General features: G+C 42.9%; 1 protein-coding gene across 1 annotated transcript in view; it reads right to left on the reverse strand.

Annotated features, from left to right (window-relative positions):
- DLK1 (delta like non-canonical Notch ligand 1) overlaps positions 1 to 7576 on the reverse strand; it is a 140956-nt gene extending 133380 nt beyond the window's left edge. Inside the window, exon 1 of the mRNA XM_063439154.1 lies at positions 7490 to 7576. Coding sequence (XP_063295224.1) covers positions 7490 to 7561 — 72 coding nt within the window. The 5' untranslated portion in view covers positions 7562 to 7576. The remainder of the gene's footprint in view (positions 1 to 7489) is intronic.
- Positions 7577 to 13870: the final 6294 nt, after the last annotated feature.

Genomic DNA, 13870 nt, shown 5'->3' on the forward strand with positions numbered 1-13870 from the left:
ATGACAGGGTGACTGAGGGAGGGGGTGACAGAGTGACTGGGGGGTGACTGGTGACAGGGTGACAGGGTGACTGAGGGGGGTGACAGGGTGACTGTGGAGTTGACTGGTGACAGGGTGACTGAGGGGGGTGACAGGGTGACTGGTGACAGGGTGACTGGGGGGGGTGACTGGTGACAGGGTGACTGAGGGAGGGGTTGAGAGGGTGACTAGGGGGGGTGACAGGGTGACTGGGTGACTGAGGGAGGGGGTGAGAGGGTGACTGAGGGAGGGGGTGAGAGGGTGACTGAGGGAGGGGGTGACAGGGTGACTGAGGGAGGGGGTGACAGGGTGACTGAGGGGGTGACTGGTGACAGGGTGACTGAGGGGGGTGACTGAGGGAGGGGGTGAGAGAGTGACTCAGGGGTGGTGACAGGGTGAGGGGGGGTGACTGGTGACAGGGTGACTGAGGGGGGGTTACAGGGTAACTGAGGGAGGGGGTGAGAGGGTGACTGAGGGGGGTGACAGGGTGACTGAGGGAGGAGGTGAGAGGGTGACTGAGGGAGGGGGTGAGATGGTGACTGAGGGGGAGTGACAGGGTGACTGAGGGAGGGGGTGACAGGGTGACTGAGGGGGGTGACAGGGTGACAGGGTGAGGGGGGTGACAGGGTGAGGGGGGGTGACTGGTGACAGGGTGACTGAGGGGGGGTGACTGGTGACAGGGTGACTGAGGGAGGGGTTGAGAGGGTGACTGAGGGGGGGTGACAGGGTGACTGTGTGGGGGGTGAGAGGGTGACTGAGGGAGGGGGTGAGAGGGTGACTGAGGGAGGGGGTGAGAGGGTGGCTGAGGGAGGGGGTGAGAGGGTGATTGAGGGGGGAGACAGGGTGACTGAGGGAGGGGGTGACAGGGTGATTGAGAGGGGTGACAGGGTGACTGAGGGAGGGGGTGAGAGGGTGACTGAGGGAGGGGGTGACAGGGTGATTGAGGGGTTGACAGGGTGACTGAGGGAGGGGGTGACAGGGTGAGGGAGGGTGACAGGGTGACTGAGGGAGGGGGTGACAGGGTGAGGGAGGGTGACTGAGGGAGGGGGTGAGGGGGTGACAGGGTGAGGGGGGTGACAGGGTGACTGAGGGAGGGGGTGACAGGGTGAGGGGGGGTGACAGGGTGACTGAGGGAGGGAGTGAGGGTGAATTTACAATAATATTTTCTTACCATGATTCAATGGCTGACTCTCTCCATCCCAGGCAGTGCAGGAGGTGCAGGCAGAGTGTCCGCAGGGGAGAAACCTTGCAGAATGCACGCTCTGCGCCCCCTGCTGGTACACTCCATAACAGCATCCCTGGTGCTCAGTGATGACTCAGAACACAGGCTGGGAATCCCCTCCCTGTGCTCTGACTCACTCACTGAGCGCCTGAGCCGCGAGGGAGAGGACGACCAGCAGGAGGGACAGAGTGTGGCACCCCCCTACTGGATGGCACCCGGGGCGGACCGCCCCCCCCGCCCCCCCCTTAGTACGCCACTGCCCGTTGGGTCGTGGCGGCGGTGGCTGGATTAGATATTGGGGGGTAGGTAGATTTTGGTAGCTGTGATGTTTGGATGTTTGGTAACAAAATATTCACGTGGTTGAATTTGTTAATTGATAGGTTGAAGCCCGTAGGTGGTTCTCAACCTGGTGGTGTAGGGGTGTCTCGGTATGCTCCTGCAATGTTAAATCACTTGGTGTATAAGGCCTGTTATGGCCGTGTTTGGTTATGTTATTCTTATCTGGTTATATGGATTATTTTTAGCTTATGTTATGGGTCATTGCCGGTGGGTATAGTACTGTTAAAGTTGGGGTGAATTATGTGTCTATGTAAAATTGGGAATGTTTGGCAATGACCCATATTGTTCTTTATATATTTATAATTTATTAAAACCGTGACAATTTTATCCACTTTAAATTGGTGTCTGTGTCTTTTTGGGTGGGATCCAAGGTTATGTTTTAGGAAAAGGACGACTATGCACATGTCAAGTGTAGCGCTTATTACAGTGATTGACAAGCAGGCCCGGACTGGCCATCGGGCACATCGGGCAAATGCCCGGTGGGCCGCGGTGGCCATGGGCCGAGGCCGGCAGGTGAGGTCACAGGATCTCCCCTGCCGGTCTATGCAGGGCCGGCACTATCCTAGCCCTGGCCCTGCTGCATTCCATGGCGGGCCGGTGGGAAGATCAAAGATCTCCCTTACCGGCCCACATGCTGTCAAATGCGGCCGCCGGCGGGGAGAGAGGGAGGGAGTCAGCCTGCCTGGAGAGAGGACCTGGCGGAGCTCTAACTTGCAGCTCCGCCGGGTTCCTCTCGCGAGATCCGGAGCGTTGCCATGGCAACGACCGGATCTCGCGAGAGTGAACTCTAGCCCGCAGACTAGAGTTCACTCACCTCGAGGACCACCAGGGAACACTGCCACTCTGCCTCCCAGTCCCAGGTACCAGTCCCCCCCTCCCAGGCTAAAGGTAAGAAGGGAGGGGGGGACATAATGCCTGTTATTTTATTTGTTTATTTACCCCCCCCCCCTTTACACACAATCCATTCTAACATTTATACACCGCAGCACTCTCACATCTCACCCATCACACTCGGCACTCTCACACACAGCACTCTCACACACAGCAGTCACACACAGCAGTCACACACAGCATACACAGCACTCTCACACACAGCAGTCACACACATCATACACAGCACTCTCACACCCATCGCACTCACACACAGCAGTCACACACATCCCACTCAGCACTCTCACACTCAGCACTCTCACACACAGCAGTCACACACATCCCACTCAGCACTCTCACACACAGCACTCTCACACACAGCAGTCACACACACATCATACACAGCACTCTCACACACATCATACACAGCACTCTCACACACATCATACACAGCACTCTCACACACATCATACACAGCACTCTCACACACATCATACACAGCACTCTCACACACATAATACACAGCACTCTCACACACATCATACACAGCACTGTCACACACATTACACACAGCACTCTCACACACATCACACACACATACTGCACCCCTTACATACACACAGAACCCCCCCAACACACTGTACCACACACAATACTTCCAAATAGATATATATATATATACACACACACACTCTGGATCCCCTATACACACACTAGATTCCTTGTAAGCAAACACATACTACACCCCTAAACACACACTTTCTACAAACACTAGATCACCTGTACACACACACACACACACACACACACTATAGCCTGTATGCACACACTTGCTATATCCCCTATACACACAGTCTCTACAGCCCCTAGCCACATATGCATCACATAACACCACAAACACAACATGACTAAAACCAACCTTATTACACAATACCACACCACAATCAGCTCACTCTACACACACGCAATGCCACAAGCAGGCTCCAAACACATGCACAATACTCTTTCCTGGCATTTTTGTCTCCTGATATCCATTTATAGAGACACCAGAGACAAATTGCAAGGAAAGACAGTTCAAGCATGTTATTAAATTTGCTTGCGCTGTGCAGAACAAATACAGGGCTTTTTTTCTCATGCTAGAGCTCTTCAGCAGAGCTCTGTGCATGGTCTGCCCTGGAAGAGCATTGAACCAACATGCTCACTTTGAGAGGGGGCGCGCTTGTCATTGGTGATGACAAAACACTCCTACTCTGCCCCGCCCCCTTAGTAGGCCGCTGTGTTAAAAAATGCCCGGGCCGAATTTTTCTCCCTTGTCAACAGGGCCGGACAGGAGGCAAGATAGAGGCACTCCGTACCAAAATAGGACTAAATTGTCTTCTTGAATGAAATAGCTCACAACACGAATATTCCTAACAACAAATCAAAGCTTTATTGAAATACTGTATATAAAATTAAATTTAGTTTTGGTTATTCATTTTTAATGTTAGCCTCCAAATGTACTTATCACCTACACCATAGACACATTGAAATCTATTCTATACATTGTGGAAAGAGGTGGCTTAGGCTTTTTGTTTACCTTTATTTTTAACCCCTTAAGGACCAAACTTCTGGAATAAAAGGGGATCATGACATGTCACACATGTCATGTGTCCTTAAGGGGTTAAAGGGACTCTCCAGGCAGCTGAATTTACTCACCTGGTTCCAGCCCCGGGAGCCTCGTGACGCCGCGCCCCCTATTTCGTCAAAATGACGAAATAGGCGGGCGCGAGCAGGGAGCAATCAGACGCTTCCATTTGGAAGCGTCATTGCTCCCATTGCTCAAACTGACTAAATAGGCGGGCGCGAGCAGGGAGCAATCAGACGCTTCCATTTGGAAGCGTCATTGCTCCCTTGTGCGCATACGCGGCTTCGCTGCACATGCGCACATACTTCAGAGGGCGGCATTCATGCCGCCCTCTGATGTCCTGAATGCACTACCACGCATGCGCGCGTTGTGCGCGACCGCGAGCTGAGCTGACTGACAGCTCAGCTCGCGGTGTTTGCCCGCCCCCCTCCTCTGCTGACAGGCTGGAGAGAGAAGGCGCGCACACAGTGCCTTCTCTCTCCTGCACACGTCAGACGTATTTTAATACGTCTGACGTGTACAGGGCCTTTTTAGGGCCCTGCATGATAGGAAGTCCCTCTGGTGGCCGTCTGAGTGACGGCCACTGGAGGTATTCCTATCAATCAATGTAAACACTGTATTTTCTCTGAAAATACAGTGTTTACATTAGATTGCCTGCAGGGAGCTATAGATCTCACCTGAACAAATACATTTAGCTGTAGTTGTTCAGGTGACTATAGTGTCCCTTTAATGAAATCGACAACAAAGGAGAAATACCTTTTCTCTTTTTTTTTTCTCTCTGTTATACTCCATAAGAATATGGCTAAAAAGGCAAGATGTCACATTACCTCACACAGAATAACCAGCAACTGATTAGAAAAAACTTCCCAATAGAAGAAAACAAAGTGGAGGATAGCAGATCCAATTTTAGCTAAAGCCTTTGCAAATTTTTGCGTTCTTGAATTTGGGCCCAAAATAGGGATTGTCCCTCCTAAATATGGACACTTGGGAGGTGCATATTTTTCATTTTGATTTGGTGAGATAGCAAAATTATGCATGTTTCTAGCTCTGATTATCTTATTTCAGATAGGAGATGCATCATCATTATCATTTTCTTACAAACAAAAATATTTAAATGATCATCTCCTACACAGATGATTTCAGGACAAACTTCATCGGACTTAGCCAATCCACCATGCACATTTCACTATTATTTATAAAGCACCAACAAAGTGCTGTACAATGGGTGGACTAAGAGCAGGGCTGGACTGGCCCACCGGGATAGCAGGAAATTTCCCGGTGGGCCACGGTACCTGGGGCCGGACAGACAGCTGGGGAGCAGAGCAGAGACCACAGAGCTCCCTATTCACGCCACCAGCCGCCTGCCCTGCGCGGCCACCCAGCATGCTGGCTGGTCACCCACTGGACCCCACAGGTAGCAATAATGTGTGAGTTGTGTGTGTCTGTCATGATGTGTGTGTGTCTGTCTGTCTTGGCGTGTCTGTGTGTGGATGTGTGTCTTTCTGTCCTGGTGTGTGTCTGTCTCGGTGTGTCTATGTGTGTCTTGAAGGTGACTATCAGAGGTGGGCACACAAACACATTATAGATATAGGTCTTCGGCAGAGCATGGCACCTAGAGGGGACATACTTGTGTATTAAGGAGGATCGGTAGGTCAGAGCAGAATTATGTAGAGATTTGTAAATAAAAAGCAGAATTTCAACTTGAGCCCTAAATCCTTCAAGAAGCCAATGCAGGGACTGACAGAGGGGGAGGTGTGGGAGGTGCAAGCGGACAGGAAGATTTGCCTAACTGCCACATTCATTATAGATTGTAATGGGGCAAGTTGGAAGCACATAAGACCACTGAGAAGCGGATTGCAGAAGACCATGTGAGAGAGGAGAGCGGCATTGACCAGCATCTTAGCTGGGTCATCCCGGGTGATAGGTAGCAAAATATGACATCATATTCTGACATGCAATTCTTTATTGCATATGTTTTTATATCATGTGGGAGTCCTGACTGAGGTCTCTGAAGGGTTTTCAATACCCTCATTGGCAAGCTGCTGGTGTAAATTAATTTAATCGCTACTCTCCACAATTTTTTAAGTCTCAATGTCAACAATTTACGATTCTTTCAGTAATTCCTAGTCTGTGAAGTGGGAATGGCAGGAATAGGTAGGTATGTTAAATAATGTTGTGTGATATCAAAACAAAATCCAATATAATTTATCAGCCATGTCATTAACTTGAGAGATGAGAAAAATTTAAATAAACTTCAGAATGAATTTGCCGTGAGTCTATCACAGCGAGCATGCATTAATGATTCAATCTGTCCGTGGAGAAATGAGTTGTATTAATTTTCAATCTATAAAAATTTGACCTTTCTTGCAGTGCAACACATTATCCCGAACAGTGTCCATTTAAAGATCTTGTTCACATTAAGTACTTTTTAACTGCTAAGTGGAAAACTATCTTTAGCACCAGATATATTTTATAATCTTTTTTTTTTTTTCAAGTCAACAATTTATTTTAGATTTTTTTTTTCTTTCTTTTCTTCATTCTCTTGCTAATCGAAGAAAAATGTCACCTTTTCGAGTGACTAGTTATTTGTATTTTAACTTTGCAAATACTCTTAGCATATTTAATCAAATGAGCAGAGGTCATATATAAAACCGTGACTGGGTAGCATTGTCTTTTGAGTTCCCCATGATGTCTTGTGCACAGTCGACATGTTTTATGCAGTGGTGGCGTAAAGGAAGATCCCAAACTGTTGATGTGCTAATACTCCCATGTTTTTTTTACCTGCCGTATGCAGCAGTTAGGACTTACTACACCCCTGTTGTAATGATACCCTGCATATGCATGCAAACTGTTAAGCTGTGCCCTTGGAATTATTGGACAACCAGAGGTTTTGCGTTAAATGTCAGAATGTTACATTCTTGCAGGCAATAAATGCACATGTTAAAAAAACTGTATTACAGTTTTTTTTTTTTTTTTTTTCTGTATTTATTTAGCAGGTACATTTGACTTTTAACTACAGTAGGCAGTCCTTTTTATAAAAAAAAAAAAAAAAAGTTCCTCTATAAATTGATCTTTAGCAGTGACTATCCAGAGCTACTATTGATTAGCCAGCACACGCTGTTAATTGCATTGAGTCATTGGAACTAATTAAAACATGACCTTTTCGGTTGTCTGAAGCCAAGTGACAATCTCCTTAAATATGCTAAACAATTGATTCATATTTAGTGTTGGATATTGGCTTATTGCTCAACACACTGCACAAAAAGGCTGACTTTGTGAATCAAACAGGCATGCATATCTTTGGTCACAACGATGCATGGTTTTAGATCCCTATTCGTATTGCTTGGTACAGTAGGTTGAAATGGTGGTCATTTATTTTATGAAATCTAGCAAGATAATTGAATTGAATTGTTTACCTTTCTGCGGAGCCTAATTTGAATAACACGTGCAGCTGTCCATTGAAGATTTTTGAGAAACCACTCCAACATAAACTCCTCAATCCGGTGATGAAAACTTTCGAAGCATTTGCCAGTGAAGTTCAATTTCCAAAATTGATGGCGGCTTTCGTTTTCATGCTCGTGGCTGACACACAAAAAAATAATATATAAATATAGATTTATAATTTATAAGTGAATGAACCTACTATTGTCTTCTCTTGGTCAAAATACTCCGGATTCAAAAATAGATTTGGTCAACTTAATAAGTCCAGTTATTGGAAGTGACATTTTGTATCACTTTGATTGAAATTCAGTTTAACTTTGAAATTTAGACATTAAAGCATTCTATTTTTTTTTTTTTAAAGTTCTGACAAAATGTATTTTAGGAACCAAAGAAGTAAAATCAAATATAGACTTAGCTCATCTTCTTCAGACATCAGTCAACAGAGTCAAGACACCTCGTTATTTTCTGACCGTGGAGAAAGTCGTTCCAAACTTCAATTTTCTAAATTTCTTGATGCAGTTACAGCCAGTGTTCTTAATCCGAAAAGCAATAAGGCATCCAGCCCTAAGAAAATCAAGGATGGATTTCCGTGTAGTGCGAAAAGTCTAGATGATGTACACTCAACCAAAAATAGTACCAACTGGAAAGGAGAAGCAGTTTGTAAAAGCTGTCTTGAAACCGATACAGACCATGTGAGGATTGATGATTCCTTTCAGGCGATATCTATGTCTCAGTCTAAAAAGGTATTAGACATTGACCCAACGTGTTTTCAAGACACCTTACCTTCAAAGCATGTATTGCCACGAAACCAGCAAATACCAGATGTGACGTCTGACAGCAATGACTCTCCCAGTTACCGTTCAACATTTTTAACTGAAAGTCCAAATATGGTAAGTGATTTCAATTTCCTTATTTTCATTTGGTGTTTTTTTTTTTTTGTGTATGGTACAGAGCATTGCAAAAAAGACAAACAAGATGAAATAGAACTGAAATGCATAGGGTAGACAACTTTTATGGGGATGCAACCATTTTGAATTTATAAGACATCAATTCCAATTGAATGAAGTAGTAGCCGAGTGTGAGTATACCCTTTGGCTGATATCACATAGGGCAAATCGGTAAACAGCACGAAAGTCATATTGCAGAAGCTGCCCATGGTAAACAAAGAGGTAGCTCCAAGAAGGGGTCAATGGAGGCAGGTGAGGAAGATGAAGACGAGGGAGACGTATAACTATTTATCTAAGTAAGCTGGCATGCATTCTAGCATGAGCACATACACCATAAAAACCACTGAGCTGTGCCACGGTGCAAGAGACAGAAGCATGAGTGATTAAAACTATAAACTGAACAAGAACAGTCTGAGCTAGTTGGCAAAAGAAAGTATGTCCCCCTTGAGTACGTGCTTTATCAATCTGTGTGTGTGTGTGTGTGTGTGTGTGTGTATGTACATACAATATACACAATCCAGCACACTCACTTTTTTACTAAACAATGATTTCAAATCTCACAGATTGTAATAGTTTAAAAAAAATAAATAATAATATATATATATAATGCCAAGATACCAGAGTCTTGCCGTATTGAATGATACTTTTTTTATTTTTTTATTGGACTAACATAATATTTAAAAAGGCAAGTAATAGAAAGTCAGCAATTTTATTTTAGGCTTATTAGATGAACCAAAGTTGAAACGTATCTGCCATCAATATCTAGGTTTTATAATATTTATGAAGAATGAAAACTCAAACAAAGTTGATAAGAAGTTTGCGTCTTCGGTTGGATGACCAAATATGTGAATGCTTTTCTAGAATTGAGCAATAAACATAAAACATTTTCCATCATGACTACCAAGAGGTGAGCACATGTACAAACAAAAATACACCCTGGGAATTTTTTTATTTTTTTTTTAGGTTTTTATAAATTGCTTATGCATACATTAAATTAATTGTTAATCAAACAAGTAAACTTTACTTAAATATATACTGCCAACTAAAGTTTCATTACAACTTTGAAAAAAATCAGGCTTAAAACAATATTGACTGAGGTAGCCAGATTTATCCAAATATTGGTTCATATTACCCATTTTCTCTTTTGACCAGATCAGACGCCAATAAAATGAATGCAATCATTCAGAGAGCGGATTAACCATTACAGCTTACTGGTGCCCTGGACTGCACTCTCTATCATTTTTAATAAAATTTCTGTTCGTCAATATACATTGCAAAATGTTATGCATACTACCTTGTAAAATCATATTGCTACATTAGTATCTTTGCCTTGTTGTTTCTAATCAGCACTACATTAGTGATTTGATATTGACCTTTAGAATTCCCCTCCCCCATTTTTCGATGATTGAGCAAGGCACGGATATTTTAAAGGGGGGTCCATCATTCCGCTGAATGGGTTTTTGAATCAGCTATCTTTGATTGATTTTACAAAATTGATGCTTCCTATCAATTTTCACAAGTTATTTGGTAGACCATTCTAAATTCTGTCAACTGCAGGATAGATTAGTACCCAGTAGGTTATGTAACCTACCTTGCGCTTACTCTGCCTTATGAAACAAGCAGGACATTAACATGCAAGATGACATGTGGTAAACCTATGGGGAACATGTCTTTAGCAGACTTGGTGGAGTACTTGCAAAAAGTACAAAGTTCGTCCGTACACCTTTATCAGAAGTAATAAAAAGTGCACAAAAGTAGTGTGTTTATCATTACGCACTATCCTTCTGCATTGAGCCGTAAAACTTGAGGCCTTAGCATATTCAAAAAATGTATCAAGGTCAACTTAACCAAAGGCAACTTTTACCACTGTTGCTTGCGCTTGTTTTCTTATATTATGATAAAATTAAGTACACACTGTAGATACTTTTAGAACTGGATTATGGTCTAGAACAGTGGCAAGACCTCTGCGCACTTACTTTTTTTGTCAGTTGGGAGAGTTTAAAATGTAAAATTGTATGGAAAACACACCGCAATTAATATGGCATGATATATAAAAAACAAATGTTTGCAATTAACCCCTTAAGGACCAAACTTTTGGAATAAAAGGGAATCATGACATGTCACACATGTCATGTGTCCTTAAGGGGTTAAGCAACACATATAATATTACACACAAATGATGACATATAAAATGCTTAAGACGTGAACTTTTAAGGCAGACAAAAACCCATTGTAGAACCATATTTTTAATTGTCTGTGTATATGTGTTCTATAGTTAATCACAAAGTGAAATATGATGAATCTGAATGAATTTATTTTTTTCTTTTCTGTACACCATATGGCTATGTGTAGTCAGACTTATTATAATGCTTCATACCAAGAAACTGAGATATTTAGTGCTGGCATTGGACTTTTGCAAATGTCATCTCTGTTCTGTTCTGCTGTAGTTCTGTTCTGCTGTAGTATGAGTTCAGCAACACTTTCCACAATATTCAATTTACTGAGATGCCCAAGACATGAAACTAAAGGTCACACATTGACAACATGCCTAAAGGTACATCATACACAGATGTATTCACATCTCAACATATAGATCTTATTACTAAACACTTCCATTGGGGAAATAGATATAAATCATATCTTAACAAACTGTTTTTTTCTGGTGGTTGACTGCAACTCTCATTAGTTTCACTCAAATTGGCAATTCCCAAAACCTCTTGCAGACTTTTAAAATAAAATATAATTCCTGAGCATTACTTAAATTTTGGATTTTTTTTTAAATTTACTGATTGTTGCAAAACACTGATACTTTCTCATGTACCTTAGGCTAAAGGGTAATTTTTTTTTTTGTCCTGTCGCATGAACCACTATACAAACATTGGTCATTTTTAATCAACCATATGTTTTGCAGTCCATGACTTGCCACTGGGCAAGTCAAATTAAGGTTGGATGAGTCTTTGACCAGGGCTTACTCATACAGTGTTATTTGTCATGCTCAGTTGGAACTCACTCCTGTTATGATACATGTCATGTGTGGGCAGTAATTTGTGTCATCCGTTTGTTTAGAATGCATGTAGAGGACCTAAATGGACCACTTTCACTTGATGTCATTTATTGTGTGTACCAGGTGTAGGTTCGTGGCCAATCCTGGGCCTCTGGCTGATAGTCCATCTCTGGTTTGTGGAATTGTCTCTGTTTTGCCCCATTTATTTTTTTATTATTCCAGTAGTATGCAACCCTATATGCTTTTTACTCTGTTCCAGACACAACCTGAACTCAATACTCCGGCTTTCCTTGATGTACATTATGACTAAAATGACATGATGCACAGCAGTTTGCAGCCTGAATGAGGCCGGCTACGTTAGCATAGTCACTTTCAGAAAATGGGTAGTATGCATGTCTACAGATGGTAACCGTGGAAATACAATGTGAAATAACCAGCATTATTAGAAGTAACTGCTTCTGATACTGAGACTCTCTAGTAGTTTCACATCTGGAACTAGAACATACTTTTTTATATTTATTAAAGGCCCTCTAAAACCACCAGGGTGGCTTCTTCTTCTTCTCACTGAAGTGGTCTGGGTGCAGTGCCGTGTCCTTTTAACCCTGCAATGTTTACAACCATCTCTAGTGTTTGTCATAAGTCCAGACAACCACTCGATGCCTTTCTGTGACACCGATAGAGTAAAAATGTAGAATTCTCTTAACATTCGATTGTTAAATTATTGTAGTGCTATATAGCTTAGCATTCTGTTAGCTGACATTATGGTGATGCACTAACTGGGAGTAATGCTGAGTGTTGCAGGAGTAAAACAAACCAACAAATCTACACCTTTGATCCCCTTCCCCTAACCGAAATATACCCCTGGTCCCTTCTACTTTGGGGACAAGGATGTGGAAGCAACTCTTACCAATCTCCCCCTGTTTGACCATCTACAGTAGGCAAAAAAGACAACAGAATACATTGCTACATGTTTGCTACTACATGAAACAACATTGTTTGTTCATCAGGCTGTCCACCAATTACTTAATTCACCTTTTGAGTAATCTGTTAAAATACCATTATACCCCATGAGTCACTTAAACATGTATTAATATGTTGGGAGAGTATAAATGCTTTAATTGTTTTCACTTGGTTTTTACCAATTCACTTTAGACTTGGAGCTTCGGGCCATTGAGTTATACTCTTGATCTGTTTTAGATATTTAGCTTGACGGACTGATAGTCCTTGAATCCACAATACACATAGCTTGTTAATTAGCTTACATGGTGGCCATAGCTAATCATATAAAGCATGCAGCAAACTCTGTGCATCCACAATATTAAACCCTCGGGTATACAGAGCTTTGATTCATCACTAAGCAATTCTGAGCTGATGTGTCCTGTCATTTCAAATAAACAATGTAGCTTACATTATGTTGATATATTAATGCATTTTAGAGCATTACACCAAGCACCATAACCACTTCAGTGATTTGAAAAGCTGATGGTGTTGGAGTCTGTATGTGCAGCGTTTAACCATGAGACGCTTCACATACAGAGTTTAACCCCTTTGCTCCGGGCGGTGTAACTCCACCATCATCCACATCATTGTGGCATAATTAGCATTTAGGGCTGACTAACGTTAATTCTGTGCATATTCGGTGCCTGTCATCAGCATGCTAGCGACAGGCTGCACTGCCCCCCTCCGTGCCTCGCATGCCCTCTCCTCGGTCCACCCTGTGCAGGATCAGGCTGAGTGGAGAACTTGGCCTCCCTCTGTATTAAATTGAGATGAGATTCGGCTATTTATTTACTGGGGGGATCGGGGGATGGACCAGGATAGGAAGGGTTACCCTGACCAAAAACAGTCTTTTCTTAAGTCACTCTTTTTGGTTGGAGTAAACCATGTAAGCAAAACAAATGGCTCTGTTTTGTGTCATATGTCTATGCCGTCTCTATCATTTTTAATAAAATTTCTGTTCGTCAATATACATTGCAAACTGTTATGCATACTACTTTTTGAATCGGCTATCTTTGATTGATTTTACAAAATTGATGCTTCCTATCAATTTTCACCAGTTATTTGGTAGACCATTCTAAATTCTGTCAACTGCAGGATAGATTAGTACCCAGTAGGTTATGTAACCTACCTTGCGCTTACTCTGCCTTATGAAACAAGCAGGACATTAACATGCAAGATGACATATGGTAAACCTATGGGGAACATGTCTTTAGCAGACTTGGTGGAGTACTTGCAAAAAGTACACAGTTCGTCCGTACACCTTTATCAGAAGTAATAAAAAGTGCACAAAAGTAGTGTGTTTATCATTACGCACTATCCTTCTGCATTGAGCCGTAAAACTTGAGGCCTTAGCATATTCTAAAAATTGATCAAGGTCAACTTAACCAAAGGCAACTTTTACCACT

Source organism: Pelobates fuscus, chromosome 13, assembly GCF_036172605.1.
Source record: "Pelobates fuscus isolate aPelFus1 chromosome 13, aPelFus1.pri, whole genome shotgun sequence".
NCBI classification, from domain to species: domain Eukaryota; kingdom Metazoa; phylum Chordata; class Amphibia; order Anura; family Pelobatidae; genus Pelobates; species Pelobates fuscus.